The 21753-nt window shown below is 38.9% G+C and overlaps 1 protein-coding gene across 1 annotated transcript in view; it reads right to left on the bottom strand.

Moving 5' to 3' along the window:
* The window catches only part of LOC139942556 (MAM and LDL-receptor class A domain-containing protein 1-like), a 112769-nt gene that overhangs the window by 82699 nt on the left and 8317 nt on the right, over nt 1-21753 (bottom strand). The window contains exons 11-38 of the mRNA XM_071939397.1: nt 21431-21598; nt 20844-21000; nt 20409-20508; nt 19912-20002; nt 19254-19391; nt 18490-18740; nt 17975-18065; nt 17150-17290; nt 16593-16715; nt 15880-16101; nt 14925-15077; nt 13720-13982; nt 12948-13038; nt 12202-12336; nt 11333-11533; nt 10284-10436; nt 9598-9735; nt 8819-8941; nt 8087-8217; nt 7277-7391; nt 6441-6575; nt 5786-6042; nt 4933-5023; nt 4068-4205; nt 3422-3622; nt 2660-2812; nt 1814-1954; nt 573-701 (exon numbers count right to left, since the gene is read on the bottom strand). Of these exons, the coding sequence (XP_071795498.1) occupies nt 573-701; nt 1814-1954; nt 2660-2812; nt 3422-3622; nt 4068-4205; nt 4933-5023; nt 5786-6042; nt 6441-6575; nt 7277-7391; nt 8087-8217; nt 8819-8941; nt 9598-9735; nt 10284-10436; nt 11333-11533; nt 12202-12336; nt 12948-13038; nt 13720-13982; nt 14925-15077; nt 15880-16101; nt 16593-16715; nt 17150-17290; nt 17975-18065; nt 18490-18740; nt 19254-19391; nt 19912-20002; nt 20409-20508; nt 20844-21000; nt 21431-21598 (4230 nt within the window). The remainder of the gene's footprint in view (nt 1-572; nt 702-1813; nt 1955-2659; nt 2813-3421; nt 3623-4067; nt 4206-4932; nt 5024-5785; nt 6043-6440; nt 6576-7276; nt 7392-8086; nt 8218-8818; nt 8942-9597; nt 9736-10283; nt 10437-11332; nt 11534-12201; nt 12337-12947; nt 13039-13719; nt 13983-14924; nt 15078-15879; nt 16102-16592; nt 16716-17149; nt 17291-17974; nt 18066-18489; nt 18741-19253; nt 19392-19911; nt 20003-20408; nt 20509-20843; nt 21001-21430; nt 21599-21753) is intronic.

Consider the following 21753-nt stretch of genomic DNA (forward strand, 5'->3'; position numbering starts at 1 on the left):
AGTTAAGCCTGGCACCCTACCTTTGCCGTACATATGATACCAGAAGGAGAGGCAGGAACCAGCCGTTGGATCATACATTATTAGAGAAAACAAATTAAGTCTGCCACCCTACCTTTGCCGTACATATGATACCAGAAGGAGAGGCAGGAACCAGCCGTTGGATCATACATTATTAGAGAAAACAAATTAAGTCTGCCACCCTCCGTTTGCCGTACATATGATACCAGAAGGAGAGGCAGGAACCAGCCGTTGGATCATACATTATTAGAGAAAACAAGTTAAGTCTGCCACCCTACCTTTGCCGTACATATGATACCAGAAGGAGAGGCAGGAACCAGCCGTTGGATCATACATTATTAGAGAAAACAAATTAAGTCTGCCACCCTCCGTTTGCCGTACATATGATACCAGAAGGAGAGGCAGGAACCATCCGTTGGATCATACATTATTAGAGAAAACAAGTTAAGCCTGGCACCCTACCTTTGCCGTACATATGATACCAGAAGGAGAGGCAGGAACCAGCCGTTGGATCATACATTATTAGAGAAAACAAGTTAAGCCTGGCACCCTACCTTTGCCGTACATATGATACCAGAAGGAGAGGCAGGAACCATCCGTTGGATCAAGGTGCTGACTCGTCAAGATAGTCGTGTCTCCATTCGTCATTCCGGAGAAGGACGTCTCGTAGTAGATGTAAAAACCTTTAAGGACAAGATAAATGATGGACGGATTGACAGACTTTTGATGCAGTGTTTGAAAATTCTACAAAACATGTACAAAATTAGTGATTAACTCTTTTAGTGCCAATTTCTTTTTGCTTTGTAAACCTTAGCTACCCAGCTTTTTTTAAAGTCACCTGGAAACATATATTATTTTTTTTCAAACATAAGAGTATATGCTTACGAACAATAAAACAATTTTTTTAGTAATTGTTTATCACGATTTATATGTTTAAAAAATATATAAAGTTGTTTGGGGGGCTGACTCCGCCTACCCCTTTTGTGAAGTCAATCGAGGCAGACTTTGCCTGCAATGCGTATAGTAAACACGCGTGCAAAGTGCATGTACGTCCAAGTCTTGAGTTGGTACGTTTCAAAAAAGTTTGTTTGCATTCAGCAGCAATACACCTGGTCGGCATTGCCAGAAAAAAAAAAAAAAAAAACTTTTTTTGAAATGTACAAACTCACGACTTGGTCCGTACATGTACATTGCAATTGTGTTTACTCTACGCATTACAGGCAGAGTCTGCCTCGATTGACGTCACGAACAGCGCCCTCTCGGATCGGGGTCTACTCTTAAATTTGTAAATAACATAAGAACTGATTTTTTTAAACCTTAGTTAACTGTTTATTCACATTCCACTCATCAAAACACATATACTAGTGGCAAAAGCTTTATTTTGAAAAAATACCACTTCCAGGTGACTTTAAAGGTTTAAAAAAATTTGTGTAAACAAATAAAGAATAAAGAGTGTGTCTCACTAAACAAAATGTATCTTGCTGATATGTGTTGCCTTGGTACATCCCAAAGTCAATAGTAATTCTTGAATGATAAGGCCCTCTCGTGATATCTTGAATATCTGCGATTGATGACACTTAAAGTGTATTAAATTAGCTTGTACATGTCTGACCTTGACAATGAAAGAGTTATTTGGTGATTTTTTTCTTTCATTCTGTGCATATTTGTGTTAAGCGCCTTTAATCACTTGTATGTTAGGGGCGCATTCTAAATTGTAGATGTTATTAGCTTGCAACAACTAATTCTATATTCTCATGTAATTCATTTGATAAATATAAAAACGCAAGACATTTACCACTGTCTGAGTTTGTCGTGTGGTCTGTACTCGGACCCGTGTAGTAACTTGCGGTTGCTCCCTTAGTCCGGAGCCAGTCCCAATCGTCGGTTGATTTGTCGTTGGACCACCCACACATATCAAGCTCAAAATCACACAGACCTTAGGGGAAAAACCGGGAGAATATGGTGACTAATCAGGAAACAGGGAGGGGGAAGCTCAACATCCAAAATGGCACTTTAAATAAAACAATAAGCCTAGCCCACTGCACAACAATATTTTTCATCACTCTATTGGATGTTATAATTTTAGTTTAGTCATAAATTGATCATATAATATGGACACATTAATTGTTTACTCGTCTTTACAAAAGGAGAACCCCCAAAAATACAGGTCACAAAAGCACCATCATGAGTCCTCTTTCCCAATCTGAAAATTGTGTGGCCATGCGATCTTTATTTTCCTTGTACAACTATTTATCTGAAGGGATTTAACTGGTCGCTTGTTACCGACAGTAACGCTTCTCAGGTTCAAATTTTGTGGGAAAAAAAAACTACTATCTTTTTTTAACATAACCACATTCCTTTGAATTAAAAAGATTAGATTTTTTTTCAGAATTTTGTCAACTATTGAAATGCATACCTTCCTTTAAGGGTCTGGGTACTTTTTGTAACACAATGTCCAAAAATTTACATGCTTTGAAGATAATGATGGTAGAAAGCTTCCCTTAAAATATTACTTGCTGAGGTGCTGTAGTTTTTGAGAATTGAGTTAAACAAGGCACAAAAGTAATTTTTGTCTCAGCATGTAAATCTGATTGTTCTTTGTGTTACAAAAAATACCACGATCCTTTAAAGCCAAACTTACCAGCTTTAGGACAGGAACCAGTGGTCAACAAGACGTCATCAATAGCGATATCTCCTCGGTAGTCTGCGCCACAGACACCCTCCACGATGATCTGGTAATCATGCGCTGCCTTGAAGGTTAGCTGTATGAAACGCCATTCATTACGCTGGTCCCCTGTATCAAACATTAAATACAATGAAGTTAAAACAGAAAGACAATTAAGTTTATAGTAAAGGTGCTATTTGAAATATGCAGTATCTTAGATGCAACACTACTTTAAGTTTCTTGGTCTTTTTCATCGGTTGTGCGCCATGTCTGTCAGAAAGACACTCCTGGTGTATAAAAAAAGGAACTCTCCCTTTGGTGGTACTTAAAGCCAAGACTAAGGTGAGTTTTCAAGTTAGTTTTCAAGTGAGTTTGGAAGCTGGAGAGAGTGTCTACTAGTCTCAGGTTCGGCGGAAAACTTTTTAGAATTGCACAAGGAAATTACATTTTATTAGGCATAAATGAAGTGCATAAAAGAGCAAAATCAACTATTGTTATATATGGAAAAGGTAAGGCAACAAACTGTTTTTCATTCTTTCAGATTTACAATTAAACTCAGGGATTTTGAGAGTTCTTGAGATTTTGGGTGCTGGCAAGTTTTGTTAAAATTGAGTTGTTTTATTAAGAGGCATTTTCATGAAGGAATTACACAGTGATTGGCGACAATCTTTAAAGGGTTGTAGCGAGCATAAAATTGCAAAAAATCCCAAACAAAATAAAGTTTCCATGACAACACACCTGAGAGTGAGAAGAGAGCTGGCGTCTTGATTTGAGTCACAGTATCATAGCCGTAGACGCTGAGCTGTCCGATGGTTTGACCGTTCATGTGGTACCACATGTGCAGACATTCTCCGTAGGTATCGTCGAAGACCGGGCTGAAGATACGGGCAACGTCGCCTTTTACTCGTGGTGAGGACGTCTCAATGAAGGCATAGTATCCTAACAATAAAAAAAAGACAAATTAAAGCCATTAGACACTATCTGAACAAAACAAAAATTTAAAGTTCACAGATTTACAAATAACTTACAGGGTTTACAGAAGGTAATGGTGAAAGACTTCTCTTGAAAAATTATTCCATGAAATGCTTTACTTTTTGAGAAAACATTAAATCAATTATCAATTCTCGATATCGAGAAAAAGTTGTGATACACGAAGTGTGGGCCTTTGGACAATACTGTTTACCGATGTTGTGCGATTGCTTTAAATGAGAAATATGAAAAAAAATGTGAAACGTCGAGTCGGGTCGGGTCGAAACGTCAGGCCATTATCTTTTGTTTTTGCATTATGCTGAGAGAAAGCAAATTTGAGGTATATTAACTCCCCTCCAATCACAAGGCTATCTTCAAAAATTGACAAAAATTACCCAATGATGATATGACTTACCAAGGTTAGTTCCAGTTGAATGATCTTTTGTTGGTCCAGTACCATACGAGGGTGTACCACCAAAGTCACGTTTCCATTCAAAATCTCCCGTCGGGTCGTGTGTCCAACCACACCAGTCAATCTCAAAGTCACACACGGCTGCAAAGAAAAAGCGTAAACAAATATTTTATCTATCATCTTAACAGTCATTGCTTTCAATTTAGCTTCTTCCATTTTTTTATGGCCACAGATCATTTTCATATACCGCACCGTTTCTTTGGAATAGTCTTCCTGTGCATATTCGCCAGGCTAGTTCTTTACAATGTTTTAAGTCTCAGGTAAAGCTCATTTGTTTGAAGCAGCTTATTTGTAATTGTATCTCTCTCTCATTGTATACGTTATTGTTCTCTTTATGTGCTAAGTAAGAGGCTTTTATTAAACAAGTTTGGATTGAACAAACAAAAATTAACAGGAGCGGGACTTGAATCAACAACCTTCGGATTAACGTACCGACGTTCCACTAACTGAGCTGTCCAGCCCTTTATTAGCAGTTTTTGTTTGGGGGTGCCAATCAGAGGCTATATGACAAGCCGCCCTCTTACAGTGTTTATTTTTTGTTTTTGTTTTGATTTCTTATTCAAATAATTTATTTAATTAATTTAATTTATTTAATTTAGTATTTATTTCCCTTATTTCTTGCTTTTTTATAACTGTTTTTCCGTTAAAATGTTCTGCCTTGTGCTATTGTATTTTGGTTTGTTTGTATTGGTTGAATAAATAATAATAATAATAATAACAACCCTTCTGGTTTTAAACAAACAATCAAGAAAGAGACACCACTCTTTTATTTCCTTATTATTATTCTGATATTTCTAGAGAGACTTACTTGAATCTTGACATGGTTTAGTGTCCAGCGATATATCATCGAGGGCTATGTCTCCATAGTAGCTTGATCCAACCACAGACTCAAAGACAACCTGAATACAAAAGATTAATGATAAAAGTGATTAAAATGTGTATGACAATGGAAAGTTTTTGGTACATTGTTTGTTTCAATTCAATTTTTATTGGTCAATTCAATTCATGGAGGAAATTCATTTTGAATATATGCAATACAAAATTGTTTTTAATAACACACAATCATAAATAAACTACTAGAATTACTGAGTATTAAAGCCATTGGACCCTTTCGGTAAACAGTGATGTCCAAGGCCCACACTTTGTGTACCACAACTTCTACATCAAATAACAAACCTGTGAAAATTTAGGCTCAATCGGTCATCGGAGTCAGGAGAAAACAACAGAAAAACCCACCCTTGTTTCCGCGCGTTTCGCCGAGTCATGACATGTGTTTAAAATAAATGCGTAATTCTCGTTAACGAGAATTTATATTGTTTTGCTGTTTTCTCAAAAAGTAAAGCATTTCATGGAATAATATTTCAAGAGAAGTCTTTCACCATTGCCTTCTGTAAACCCTGTAAGTTATGTGTAAATCTGTGAACTTTTAATTTTTCTTCTGAACCGAAAGGGTCCAATGGCTTTAATTAATGAGAAAACTACACCCATATTTGTTAGAAAACTACACCCTTGTTTGTTTGATTAGATGACCTTCCCAACAAGGGAACATACCTTGCAGGAAAAAATACCGAGCGCTTTGATACAGCCATTAGAGGAGTGACAGTACTGCTCGCCATTGTGAAAGTTTATTCCACCAAATTAAAATCAACTTTGCAACTTACCGACCACAACGTATCCGATTTAATCTCCTTCTGTCCACGTATCCACTGGTTACCCTGCGAGCCATACTTTGTGAAGATCAAATTGTCCTTATTCTGGTCGTCTCGTAAGTAGACGTTTAAGCGATCGACGTTTGGTCCGTACATGTGATACCAGAATTGAAGACAGCGGCCCTCCGTCGGGTTCTGACCGGGGGCTAGGATGCGAGCTTTGTCACCTTTGTAGTTTGGGTATGATGTCTCAAGATAGATGTAGTAACCTGAAGGGAAAAAAACATCAGGTACAAACTAGTTTTAGTGAAAATTAATTGCTGCGACGACTGCTCCTTGTAAAACCATCACATGGTGCTATATAAAGGAATACGTCTCATACATGTACTAAAAATTATTACTAATAACGAAGAGTATGGAACTGTCCTCCTTGTTACTAGGGCCCAATTTCAAAAAGTCTGTAAGCATAACAATCTGCTAAGCACAGGAAATCTTGCTTAGCGAAAACAGGTTACCAGCCAACATTCTATGAAGTTTACATTGTTGCAACAGGTGCCCCAATAACTTTTCCCTTAGCAAATATATTTTTCTAAGCAATATTTCATGCTAAACAGCTTTGTGATACAGCCTCAGGTATGATTTTGGGTAAGTGAAAAACTTGTATTACCTGATCCTGTAGTGTGGTCGTGAGCCGGGCCTGTGTAGTCGCTTGAGGTAGTTCCAATGTGTCTCGTCCAATCCATGTTATCATCGCTCATCTGCACAAAGCCACAGAGATCCGTCTCAAATGTGCAGTCCATCACTGAAACAATACAAATTCAAACTTCTCATTATCAAATGTTTCTTTCTTTCTTTTCACCCCAAAACTTACTTTATAAATCTACCCAGTCTGTCTCACGTACGGTTTATAACTTCAAATTATTTTTGACATAAACATAAACATTATTGTTCGACCACTCTCAAGCGTGAAGCATACAATCTTAAACAACAGAATGTTTCACTGGTTGGCAGAGAATTTTTGTCTGAGCGAGTGCGTACTCCGCATTCCTAGACATATGTCACCAACACAGCATACACAGAAACTTGGCACTTGCGCAGTAAGCAAAGAATTGTAACCGCAAGTGCATAATTTGTCCCTGAGCAAGACTCTTAACTATAATTGCCTCTCTCCACCAAGGGGTAAATGGGTACCTGTGATGGCAGAGATGGGTCTTGTGATTGATTCAGTCGAGTAGCGCATACATTGCGCACAGGCTACATACTCTCCACCAGGGTTTAAGGAATGAGTTAAGGCCCAGTGACCAGGAGTAATCATGTTGGAAGCACTTTGAGACGCCCTCCGGGTGTGAAAAGCGCTATATAAAAACTGGTTATTATTACTATTATTATTATAATTGGGCGGTAAGCAGAGCCATGAAATTGGGCCCAGATGTCATGAATGAAGGTCAACTGTCTGAAGAACGAGGCTTAGAGAGAGACAGAGAGAGGGGGGGAGGAGCTTACATGGAGCAACTGTTGAGGGTGGAGGGAGTCCATCGAAGCATGAAACAGGCTCTATATCAATATCATCAAGAGCAATATCACCCTGCCAACCGTTGTACGTCGCTTCAAAGATGATCTGAAACAACAAATCAAAAGGTTCAAAATTGTTATTATGAGTGTTAAAATACAAGCGGTAATTTCACCCAAATAGGTTGCTAACATAATTTAGAGTCAAATAGACCTTATGCATTGACGTCATCCGGCCGCCATCTTAGAGGAAAAACGGTGACGAAACAATCAAGACACACAGATTTGTACGCGCGGCGCACAGTAATGGCCAATGAACAACCTCCTTTTGACCTCTAGGTGAGGGCGCCCTCCTGAAATGACGTCATGTGCATAAGGTCTATACTGAAAAGACCTCCCACCTCCCAAAATGAGACAAGCAAATTTGGATACGTGTCAAATTCTGAACCATACATTGGTTAGGTAGGATTTGATGCTTGTCAATCAGTATGCACTGATCGTTTTCTGGAGAATGCATACTGATCGAAATGTCAGGTTGAAACCTAGGGTTCCTTTCGGAACCACCCTAACTCAACTTAAAGATTATCATTACATGAAGTTACTTCAAACAATATCATACATTGATTGTTCATACTAAAAAAATCAACAGAAAGTTGCCCAAATACTTAACAAGTGCTACACAAAATGCGACAAAATTTGACCTCCTGATTGATTTTTTTTCAATCTTTACATCATAAGAAAGATCTTTAACAACTTCACAAACGCTACTGATAATGTGACCTCATTTGAGACCAAGTGTCATACCTGATAGTCTTTGTCATTGATCATCTCCAGTTGACCCTGACGCCACTTGTCACCTTGGTCACCAGTGATTGTCAACTGGGTGGTTGTAAACCCAGCGTCATCCAGATAAAGGACTTTCAGGTCTCCAATATCTAAAAGGAAAACAAAAACATTATTTTCACATTTAAAGATCAGGCCATACTTTGGTGATGACCCGCCCCACCACGCCCCCCCCCCCCACAGAAAATAAGTGAGAGTTTTTTTACTGAAAGCATAATTGTTATAAGGATATAATGAAGGATTTGAAACTTTGCACGGTGGGAGTATAACTAGGTGAGGTTTCTACTCTCTGAGAAGAAAAGGTGGTTGCCAACTTATCATTTTAATAATATCAAGTGGCTCTGATCATCTTCAGGAGAAAGAAGATCAGTGCATACTTATTGAGACTGATTGAGACTCTTCAACCATCATTTCTTCTACGAACCACTCAAAAGTGATTTACACATGGTGCTACTTCAACACATGGTGCTACTGCAAGTCTCAACTTAAGTGTGAAACTACTGCCTATTCACAAAGTGAAATTCAAAGTTCTCAACTTGGATACTTCCAGCCAAATATGCATCCCCCAAGCATTCCCCTGAAGACGAGCAGAGTATACTGTTCGAAACATCAAAATCGGTTTACTATTTATTGATAGTTAATTCTTCAAAGTCTTCAAGGGTAAACAAATTAAGAAAAGATTGACAAACTTACGAGCTCCGAGCATGTGAAACCAGAAGATGAGGCAAGATCCCTTGGTGGCTTTGAGGTACTCACTGACGAGCCACGCCTTCTGACCATAAAATGCTGTACTCATCTCAACAAAGATGTAGTAACCTAGAGGAAGAAAAGACTCACAACTGAAAACTCAAGCCTTAAAACTCATGACTCAAAACTTAAGTCTGAAGATGAGACATGATCCCTTGGTGGTTTTGAGGTACTCACTCACAAGCCACGCCTTCTGACCATAGAATGCTGTACTCATCTCAACAAAGATGTAGTAACCCAGAGGAAGAAAAGACTCACAACTCAAAACTCAAACCTTAAAACTCACAACTTTTAAAAACATATTTGGACTCACAACTTTTCACTTTCACAACTTTTCACTTTCACTCAGACACAGCAGTAAAAAAAAACATACTCCTAGTGGCTTCATCCTGCAATCTCGTACACTTTTATTGTTCTTATAATTTATGCTCCAATAAATTGAAGCTGTAAATAACAATTATAAAAGTAGATGTCATTGTCAAATGTCATTGTCATTTGGTGACAATATTGTCATTGTCACTTGTCAGTTTATTGTATTCTCCACTCTCGGTCCAGTGAAGCTGCTACATGTTGTTATTGAGCCACTTATCATAGAGTTGGTTGTATGATCCACTCTCGGTCCAGTGAAGCTGCTACATGGAAGAAATAAGCCAATGATCGGAAGCAACATTTCTAAAAGTAAATGTCATTGTCCCATGTCATTGTCATTTGGTGACTATCCTTACCATATATAGAGTTGGTTGTATGATCCACTGACGGTCCAGTGTAGCTGCTTGGAGTTGATCCTCTTGATAGAAGCCAGTCCAGAGACTCGGTGTCGACGTTATCCCAGCCACAAAGATCGTGCTCAAAGTCACAGAAACCTGCCGATGGTAAACGATAAAATAGTGAGTTTGGGTTCCGGTCATGGTTCTTGTGCCGTTAAGCATATATTATAACTTAGTAAACTTTATACCTATAAGATACCAGAATTGACAAGAATTAATAGGATGGCAGAGGACATTCAAAAGATGTATTTATTTAGCCAGACAAAAGGTCATACTTAACGCCATATTGTTTGAATTTCAACCGAATTCAGGAATGAACTAAAAATTCCCTGTACAAAACTTTACAGACCATATTTGAAATACTACACAATCAAATGTTTTTCAGTTTGTCAAACAAACTGCACTAGTAGGGTACCAAACACAGCGACATTTCACTGCTTAACATGAGGCTGGAGGTTTTCAATTTGTACTCCATTTTCATCAAGACTCTTTCTATTGGAAAAAAAAAATGAGCGGATCACAAAACTGAATTTGACCTTTGAACCCCACTTTAAGGACGAATGTAAGAATACCTTTCATAATCACGGCACAATTCAATAAACATGTTTCGATAAAGAAGAGCAGATCAAGAAACCTTCTCTTACCCTGTCGTGCGCATTTTCCTCCGACGATGCTCACATCATCGATAGCGATGTCTGATTTAGAGTTAGTTCCAGCCTCGGCTTCAAAGACAACCTTGAAGGGATGACCGGCAAACACAGTAGCTTGACCGTACCTCCAGATGTTCTCTTGGTGACCTGGGAACAAAATAAAAAGAAATGAATAAATCAATTGTAATAATACTAATATTTAAGAGTAACTATTAATATAAATATGAATAGTAAACTTGCGGGTACAACCATGAGTAAAATCTCTTTTGAAGGAGTGGTGGCTCTGAAAAGAGCCGGTTTGGTTTTGACGTTTCAAACAGTATACTCTGCTCGTCTTCAGGAGAAACTAGCAGAGTATACTGTTCGAAACGTGGAGACCAAACCGGCTCTTTTCAGAGCCAACACTCCTTCAAAAAGAGATTTTACTCGTGGTTGTACCCGCAAGTTTACCATCCAAATTGTATTTTTATAGTTACTCTTATTCTCACAATGCAAAGCTTCAAACACCATTTATACTAATATTTATTATTTATTTGACACCGGTTTGTGATAAGCACTGCGACAAGATACCCAGTACCTCCGGAGTCCTACAGAACAAAGATTGAACGACATTCTGCTCCGGTGCGATTTGAACCCAAGACCATGAAACAAAGGGCATCTTATTCTGGTAGGATTTGAACCCAAAGCCCACAAAATTAACAGCACACTCCTCCAGTAGGATTGGGACTCAAGACCCCCAAAAATCCAAGGCACTCTTACTTCGGCAGAACTTGAACTTACGACACCCCAAATCAATGGCACCCTTCTCCAATTGGAATCTTACCCAAGACCCCCCCCCCTCCAAACCACAGCACCCTACTTTAGTGAGATTTGAACCCAGACCCCCCAAAATCAACGGCGTTCTACTCCGATGTCATTTGAACCCAAGACCCCAAAAATCAAATGCATCATACTCTTGAGGGACTAGAACCCAAGATCAGCTGAGTTAAATATTCATTTTTAGCTGGTAATCATCCAGACAAACTTTTTCTACTTATACTCACCAGCCTGCTCCCATGTTGGATTGCCGTCCTTATCTGTGTGCATATCGTGTGCCATGACACGCAGGGTACCAACATCTTTGCCAAACATATGAAACCAGAAGCGGACGCACTCTCCCGTTGTGTCCGAGTACTGAGGACTGAGAAGGCGTGCTTTGTCACCCTGGGTTATGGGTTTGACCATCGTTACCAAGGCGTATTTTCCTGAAGAAAATAAATGAAAAAGTTAGTTAATGGCCTGACATTTCGAGCCTTACGTTTCAAGTCTTTTTCGAAGGCTTAAAGAATAAGTAATACATTGCGGAAAAAAATGTCATAAATTGTTGATAAAGACCAAGGGAAAATAGTTTTTTTGCCCCCCCCCCCCCACCACCATCGCAAAAGAAAGAAAAAAAATCTTTCACTTTCTTGCGATTTTTAAAAGTGAATTTGAGTAATAAGTAAAACTATTAGTTGAATTTAATTCAAGTCCAAAACTTTATTTTTGAAATCAGTACAAAAATAGAGTGTGATTTTTCACAATATTCTTCTGAATTTGATTGCACCTAAACTTTCACAGGTGTGTTACTTTCTGCAAATGTTGGGTCACACAATCTGCAGACACTTGTCTTTGACAAATGCCTTTGTTGTCTGCATGTCTTAAGATTATTTGAAGACACTGTATAATCTAACACGGACACAGGAGACGAGGAACATCGAAAATGTCTTGCACCAGGGTGCCGCAAAAGAACACCGGTGTAGAATCAACAGACGAACTGGCCACCTTCTTGCAAGACCCAATTACTTGGGCAAGCCATACTCGAGCTCACCTGTGGGCGACCGAGTGAGTGAGTGAGTGAGTGTGAGTAACAACTAGAGGAAGCCGAAATTACCTGCACTGGTTCCCGTAGTGTGATCCAAGTATGGTTGAGTACCGTACGGCTGGTCCCCGCTAGCAAGCAACCAATCAAAATCATCTCTGGAATCTTGAGTCCACGAACACATCCCAGTTTCAAACTCACAATCCTCTGCAAAAATTCAGACAAACATTTAATTGCTCAAAGAAAAAGAAGCAAAGGATAAGATTTAAAGAGCGAAATCATTACTGAAAAGTAGCTAGCAGAACTGTGGTGGATTTCACAAAGAGTTAATACTAGTCCTATTTCGAGTTATGATGAGTTACTCGTCCTTAAGCCCGGTTCATACTTCCTGCAAATGCAAATGCGATACGAATGTTGACGTCACAAATTCGCAACGAATAATTCGCAGCAGTTCAATTTTGTTCAACTCACTTGCGAATATCGCTGCGAAAGGAGGGTTGTGACGTCCAATTTACGTCAAATTCGCTTCGCATTCGCATTCGCAGGAAGTATGAACCGGGCTTTACTTGTAGATTTTTAATAACTGCTAGGACTAGTTCTAAGTTCAAACTATCTTTGTGAAAGCGACCACAGATGTTAAACTGTTGAAACTGAGCTTTTTTTTCTTATCAACCATAGATAGAACACGAGCTTTCAAATAACACCAGATTGGGCCTATACAAACTTTTTCCAATAAAACTTTTTGGATTTTGCTTTAGACTCTGAAATAAAAGTAATCTAAATATTTGTTTAAACAGTTTAAAACATAAACGACTTACTTGTTGGTGGACACGCCCCATAGTATATTAAGATATCATCAAGAGCTATATCACCAGTATATGAAGTGCCAGCAATACCTTCCCATATAACCTACAAATATACAAGTATATCAATTCATATTATATAGTATCATACACAAACTATATTACAAGTAACCTGAAACATAAGTACTATGACTTGAGATTGTAAAAATATTGGATAGATGCATATGAATGCATCGTCACGGAATATACTCACAAAATGTGAAACTCAGTCTATTCCATTTCATGCGGTGAAGTCGAGTGAAATTGAGCAAACCACAAACAAACAAAAACGAATAAACAAATCCTTTAAAGAAATCTTGAGATTAAAGACCCTTGACACTATTGGTAATTGTCAAAGACCCGTCCTCTCACTTGGTGTATCTCAACATATGCATAAAATAACAAACCTGTGAAAATTTGAGCTCAATTGGTCGTTGAAGTTGCGAGATAATAATGAAAGAAAAAAACACCCTTGTCACACAAAGTTGTATTGGTTGATTTTGGTACCTCAAATTCTAAATTTGAGGTCCCGAAATCAAATTCGTGGAAAATTACTTCTTTTTTGAAAACTATGTCACTTCAGAGGGAGCCGTTTCTCACAATGTTTTATACTATCAACCTCTCCCTATTACTCGTCACCAAGTGAAGTTTTATGCTAACAATTATTTTGAGTAATAATTACCAATAGTATCCACTGCCTTTAAGAAGCGCTATGAAATTATCCCCATGCTATTTTTCAAAGACATACCTGCCACGACTTGATCGACTGGACGTTATACTGTGCTTTCAACCATAGATTTCCCTGCGTCTTATACCGTGTCCATATCAGCGTGTCCTTCTGCCCTTGTCTGAGGTACACATTGAGTCGATTGATGGATAAGCCATACATGTGGTACCAGAAGGTCAGACACATCTGGCCTCCGGTGTTTGTCGTGGGTTCGTTGACGGCTGACATCAGTTGAGCTTTGTGGTCCTTCCCTGCATAGCTTGTCTCCAAGTATAAGTAGTAACCTGAAGAAAATATTTATTGTTTAAGCACTTCAGTGATACACTGCTAAAAATGTTTTTCTTTACATGAGAGAAACCCCTGTTTTAAGAAAAAAATTCTTGTGCAATCTCAAAAATTCTTATGGTTGCAGAACAAAGGGCTGTCAGAACATACAGTGTAGAGTTTTCGGAACAAACATGTTTCAGAACATAGCAATTTCAGAAAATAGGCTTGTCCGAATAGGGTTGATGGAAGATAGGGTTGTCAGAAAATAGGCTTGTCAGAACATAGGGTTGTCAGAAAATAGGCTTGTCAGAACATGGGTTGTCAGAAAATAGGCTTGTCAGAACACGGGTTGTCAGAAAATAGGCTTGTCAGAACATGGGTTGTCAGAAAATAGGCTTGTCAGAACATAGGGTTGTCAGAAAATAGGCTTGTCAGAACATAGGGCTGTCAGAAAATAGGCTTGTCAGAACATAGTGATGTCTGAACATAGGGTTGTTGGAACATGAGGGTGTTGGAACATACATGTAGCAAACATAAGACCGCAGTTACAAGGTTTACCTCACAGCATCCGCCACTCTAGCTCACTAGCAGCCTTCAAGAAATCTCTCAAAACCCACTTGTTCAACTGATTTGCTTGCTTTTATTTATTCTTTGCTTTTTGTTTATTTTGTGTGTACAGCGCTGTGGTACTTTCCCCTGTTAGTTAGAGCGCTTTATAAATACCTTGTATTATTATTATTATTATTATTATTATTATTATTATTATTATTATTATTATTATTATTATTATTATTATTATTATTATTATTATTATTATTATTATTATTATTATTATTATTATTATTATTATTATTATTATTATTATTATTATTATTATTATTATTATTATTATTATTATTATTATTATTATTATTATTATTATTATTATTATTATTATTATTATTATTATTATTAAATACCTGTTGCATCACCGAAGGTGTGATCATAACCCGGTCCAGTGTCGTAACTCCCGGTTGCCCCAGACTGTCTCGTCCAATCAAAATCATCATCTGGAGAAGGCACCTGAATGTAGCTACACAAGTCACTCTCAAATGTGCAGTTAAGATGGTTTCCTAGGCAACAGAATGAAAACAAATTAATTTGATGTGTTATGGCTTACAAGATAGAACCTTAGGAATAAAGTGGAGTTTTGGGAGAATTTTTTTTATTTTTATGCAAGTTCACCCCAAACAAGGCTACGAGCCTGTTTTGGTAAGGGGCTATAAGGAGAACAAGAATACCCCGCTGAGATTAAAGGAACACGTTGCCTTGGATCGGACGAGTTGGTCTATGAAAAGCGTTTGAAACCGTTTGTAATGAAATGCATATGGTTAGAAAGATAGTTTAAAAGTAGAATATAATGATCCACACAAGTATCACTCAAAATTGCACGGTTTTCATTGTACGTCGCGAAATAACACGGTCGGCCATTTATGGGAGTCAAATTTTTGACTCCCATAAATGGCCGACCGTGTTTGTCGACGAGGTAAAACGAAAACCACGCAATTTCGAGGCATATTTGTGTAGACCATTGTATTCTACTTTTACAACATCTTTCTAACCATATCGATTTTATAACAAACGGTTACAGAACGCTTTTCAAAGACCAACTCGACCGATCCAAGGCAACGTGTTCTTTTAATCTCATTCTTGATTTATCACTTTGACAACCTGACTTTTGTTTTAGCCATAATAACCTTGACATTTGATGTAGGAAATAGAAAAACAAACGACCGATCCACAAACCATGTTTGGAGTTGATATTCCAAGTCCTTCATGAAAAATCGCTCGGACAACATTTCTCTTGTACTACAGTCAGTATAATATTTGTGATACCGGTAAACACATTTGATTAAAACTGAGCCCATAACTTACTGACACACTGCTCTCCCGGCAGCAGCAGGAGATCGTCCAAAGCGACATCGCTGGAGTAGTTCTGACCAATCACGCCACTGATCATTAAATAGAAGACCTGTTTACTGGCTATGTCCACCTGGGCCGTGTGCCATTCATCGCCTTGGTTACCACTGATTGTGAGTTTCTCGACACCGAAGTCGGCCACCGTGTTCCAGAGGTAAACACCCAGCTCTCCGATACCTGTAGAATGAGAGAGAAGAAATTAAAGGCACTGAACACATTTGGTAATTATTCTCATTTGGTGAATCCCAACAAATACATAAAATAACAAATCTGAGAAACATCGAGTTCAATTGGTCATCATGGTTACAAGAAAATCAAGAAAGAAAAAACACCTTTGTTGCGCAAATTTGTATGCTTTCAGATTCAAACATTTTAGTGACAAAATAAAACTACATTCCTTCAGAGTGAGTCGTTTCTTAAAATGTAGTATACTATCAACAGCTCTCGGTTGCTCTTATCCGGTAAGTTGTTATGCTTTTGCCTATTTTGAGTAATTACCATACTGGATAAATTGGCTGTGGTGGGAGCAGTAACCATGATTCAGGCGGGGTATAATTTTGAGGATGAGACCATGGGCAAACACCAACGTTTACTATTTTTAACTGGCCCAATGACCAGGTCAAATGTGCTTTTAAGAACTAGTTATAATTTGTATAGGTTTGACCTACCTTTTCCAAACATGTGATACCAGAATTGGAAGCAGGCTTTATCCGTCGGATCGAAATGTTCGCTGATCAGGTTTGCTTTGTTGTCCTTGTAATGATCAGACGCTTCGATGAACAAATAGAAACCTGCCAAAAATACAAAGTTACACAATTTTTTATCTCGGAATTTTATGAACATGTTCCAAACCTAGCAGAGCCTTTCTCAAAGGGGTAAAATTTCGCTTAACAATTTGCTGCTTTACATACCATACGAGTCACTGTGGTCCAGTGGTTAGACTGCAGCTTTGCAAAGAAAAACTTCTCAACTATTAAATCAGAATAGAGACAGCACCAGTCTCGGGTGGTTTATCTCCCAGCAGCAAAAATGGCAAGAAAATCATCTTTTTCTTTTTTACCGTAGATATGCAAAGGTTGAGGGTTTGGATATCAACCAAGTGATTTGACTGTGGATTTTTTCTCACATAACTCGGGAAAGCACTGAGTATACAAGTCTTAATACACATTCTCTATGATAGGTCAAATTTTGTTCTGAATACACACATACTAAAAACAAAAAGTACCTGCAGCAGTTCCTGTTGTGTGATCAGTAGAGGGTCCTGTAGTGGTACTGGGTGTCTTGCCGTTTGTTCTCGACCAATCAAAATCATCCGTACCATCTTGGTTCAACCAGCTGCATAGACCCTTCTCAAAGTCGCAAGATCCTGATTGGTTAAAGGTTAAAGGGTCAATCATGTGATTATCAGTTGACCAATCAGAGTTGATATTTTCAAAGGTTAAGGCAGCTTTGTTGGTAAGTAAGTACATCAAGTGACCATGCAGGCACAACCATTTGTGAATCTCTTTATGGGAGGAGTTTCGGTGGGTCCCCATGTTTTGAAAACCAGGCTCATGAGCAGAGAAAACTGTTCAAAATGTCCGTAGACCACAGTGGCTCTTTTCAAAGCGAGCACTTCTTCAAAAGAGATTTTACATATGGTTGTACCAACAAGTTGGCTAGTTATAGTTACATGTAATTCTTAATTTCCACAACATGCAAAGCTTCAAACACTATTATTATGTAAATATGTGATGGCTGGAAGACATCAAGCATTTCTGTGAAGAGGCTGACATACCATCTGTGGCAGCAGTAGGACACCTACATGTAGCAAGGAACAGAGACCTATGGAGACTCATAGTTGGGAAGCCATCTCCGGGATCTACCTCGGGAGGACGGCTATGATGATGATGATGATGAAATATGTGATGCTACTCTCATTGCTTGTTGGTTGTTTATTGTAGAGTACATGTAGCGCCATGAGCGCCGCTTGCGGCGGATACCAGGGCTCTAAAGGTTTCCATTATTATTATTATTATTACTATTATTAATATTGCCAGGCATTACATACCCGCTGGTGGACAAGGCTCCATAGCGACTTCCAAGTCATCTACAGCGACAACGCCGGTACTTCCTTTTCCAGGCATTCCTTCGATGGAAAACTAGACGGGCAGGAGAATAATAATAATATTAGTGGCTGAATCACAATTTCTTGTTTTTGCAATTCTAACCAATGTTAGAAATTCAAAGGTGTAAAATTGGTTAGCTGAGAGAGATTTGGTTCTGAGAGATTTCGTTTGAGAGAGGTTGGTTGTTGCCAGCTTGGTGTTTATAACCCCTTGTGGGAGCTTTGCCGAGTTCCCTTGATGGGAAGATCATCTAAACAAACAAACAAACAAACAAACAAACAAAAAATGAAACAATTGTGGGCTGTGTTGATCAGTGTGTGTTTGATGATCTATGGGGCAGAAACATGGATATCAACAAAAAAGACAGAACGAAAGATTGCACATCTCAATCTTTGCCAAGTTCCATTGGCGGGATGATAATCTAAACAACAAGAACAACAAACTATAAAGTACTGACCTGTATCTTTGATGTTGCTGATTTCACTGTCGTATACCCAAGTCTCCAGAAGTCACCCTGGTCACCGGTCTTCGTCCAGACTGGTCCGCTGCCCGTCTGGACCACTTGGATCTGACCATCCTTGCTACCGGTCAGGTAATACCAGAACCTGATGCAATCACCTACTGCTGAAGCGTCGTATGTTGGGCTGTTAAGTACTGCCTTACTGGTCGCAGTGTGGGATTTTGAAGGGTCAACATATATAAAGTAACCTGTAGTAAAAAAGATTATAAACATTGAAAGTTCCAATGAAATACTAGCTCATGTCCAGCTTGTATCAATGAATAAAAGTGGAAAAAACTTAAACTGGTGTAAAATGCTTTTATACCTTCCAGTGCAAAATCTATGAACATCCAAAAGCATTCGACGATTTCGGATATTGGAATACATGGGTTTGTCATTTTAAATAAATACAGAAATAAGATTGCATGGACGGTCGAGTTGGCAAGTTGCAATCTTTCCTCGCCTTCCATTATGTGGATAAGGTTTTCAGTCCCCGACTGCGTGGGTTTTCCCTGGAATAATTCTCTGGGGGTTTTCCTCCCAAATCTAAAACTGAAACTTCCTTCTTTGTCATCTTTCCATTGGGTTCTCGGCTAGTACAGTGATTAAGTTGGCTGTTCTGAGAATTGTAGGCTCACAACTAGGGCCCAATTTGCTTAACGAGAGTCCTTGGCTTCACAACCAAAACTGTTTGGTTTTTTTTTCAATTTGACTCCACTTACCAAGACCAGTTCCCGTGGTATGATCCTCAGATGGACCGTTGCCGGGGGCGACGTTGTCACCATAGTCACGATCCCAATCAAGCTGATCAGACGCGGACTGAGTGAATGTACACAGATCAAAATCAAAATCACAATATCCTGCAAGGAGAAAAGAACAAAATCAATTGAGATTCTGAATCGAAATGGGGTAAAACAAATTTTTTTAAACGGGTAACATTGTAAGATTTGAGGTTTTACTGTAATTTCCTGCAGATAACGCACTCGGCGAATAAGGCGCAGTAGCCTTAAATTGCTGACACTCAAGTGTTGACGAAAAAAGGTAAACAGTAAGGTCAATCAAAAACCAAACTAGACCATTGGAAAGCCAGACTATCCTAAATATTGGTAGCAAACAAAAACAAAACCGAGGTCGGTAAACACTTGATTGAAAACTGATGCCCGGTGATTACCTCCAACATAATGTCAAGCCTCAAGGGTTATCAACGGGAGTTCTTTGTTTTGGGAGACTGTTTTTCGTTACAAGAGGTGATTAGTTTGCTAAAATAAAGGCACACTTGGGGAAAGGATGCCTTTACCCCAAAGCACAGTATCAAGCACAGTATTGGGGAAAAAATAAGAATAATTTCCTCCAGTAGAAAATACAATTTTAGCGTCTTACTTTCTGGAGGGCAAACTCCTGCCGTGATGTTGACGTCATCCAGACAGATGTCACTCTCATATCCAGGACCCAAAATACCCCTGAAGATAATCTGAAGAAAGGAAACATATTTATTTAGTTTAAAAACATGTACTGTCGTAACTTGTCAGCTTTAAAACAAAATACAGAGTAAAGCTCTCTTCAAAAAGTGTTTTGTCACAGGATTCGAGAAAGTATGGAGTATGCCTAAACACACAACCAGGAATGAGGTTGTTTTATCTGAACTATGAGCGCAAAGCGTAAAAGCTTGCAAGCAAAGCGTGAAAGCTTGCAAGCGCTAAAATGTGTGGGTACAAAGCCTGCTTATACATTTATCTTTGGTTTTGAAAGCCCCACTCTGCATTCTGGGGGGGTTCTATATGGTTTTATCTTCGTTTTCTTATATGAATTTCATCTTGATAAAAAACAAAATATACGGAGAAATGAATACGGAGAGACCACATCCCTGCAAAATGTACCTGATAGTCTGATGAGAAGGCGATATTCCGATGTCCTTCAATCCATTCGTTTCCTTGATCCTTCTTCTTCTGCCAAACCAAGGTGTCTTTGCCACCAACTCTACAAAGTTAAGAAACAAACTTGCTGACTCTACACTGAAACCTCAAAATTCTTATAAATATACCCTACTCTTTAGTCTCCCAACGTTGAGACCAATTAAGAACACACTCCTTGGCAGTGAAGTGAACACCGAGAAGTCCCCTCAATCCACTAAGTTCCCGCCGATTTCCTACCTTCCGCACAGGTAGTAATTAATAATCAGGAGACACTACATTCTCAAGTTTTACATAGAGATAACAGATGTGAGTTGCAAGAGAAAAAGGTTGTGTTATTTTGTTCTCTTTAAATGAACTTTCCTGTGCTGGGAGTTTAATCACCCAAATGGAAGCACCTACCTCGAGAGAATCTGCAGAGTTCCCATGTCACCTCCAAACATATGGTAATAAAAGTTCAGGCACATCTTGGAACCATCTCCAGTAGTGACCGGTGAAATGAAGTCAGCAGTGTCCTTGGGCTGGGCTGGGTAGCTAGCCTCTGTGTACATGTAAAATCCTGGAACGAACACAGACAAACAAAATTTGTTTTACTTTTAACCAATAGACCAATCCATTAAGCTTGGCCCCATTGCGTATTGACCAATCACAACGCAACGAAGGTCCGACAAATAAGGTCCGACATGCGTGCGCATATGCTTGGCTCGCGCGGCAGAGTTGTGCAGACAGGCATTGAAGAGGTTCACGTGTTCTTGCTGGGCAGAGCCTAGTGGATCGGTCTATACACGTCAGGGTCCAATTTCATAGAGCACAATAAGTAGTTTGCTGTCAGCAGAACAACTGAGTGGAGTCTTGGCTGGGAATCTAATTTTACTGAGCAAGGATTTTTTGCTTAAGCAACATTTTGGGCTTAAGCAGCTTTCTTGGTTTCCACCCTAGCAGAGTCTTTCACGAAGGCTGAAAATATTATTTCCTAAGTCTATAATCACCTGAACCCGTTGTATGATCCCCTGGTGGTCCAGTATCGTACGAGCTCGTCTTTCCAACATGGCGCGTCCAATCAAAATCATCCAATTGTTCTTCTTGTTTCCATCCACAAGGGCTGTAGTCAAAATCGCAGTTGAACTCTGTGCTAGGCTTGGCTAGATCGGGGAAAACTGCAAAGAAAACAAAAATCAAGTATTCAAAATATTGCTAATACCTCCTACAAGGTACATGTATTATAAAGTAGTAGTGACAGGTAGTGTTATGCTGTGTCTGGAGCAATCCCTTAAAGGTAATATGCAGAATCGATATAGCTGACAAAAAAAGT

Source organism: Asterias amurensis, chromosome 10, assembly GCF_032118995.1.
Source record: "Asterias amurensis chromosome 10, ASM3211899v1".
Lineage (NCBI taxonomy): Eukaryota > Metazoa > Echinodermata > Asteroidea > Forcipulatida > Asteriidae > Asterias > Asterias amurensis.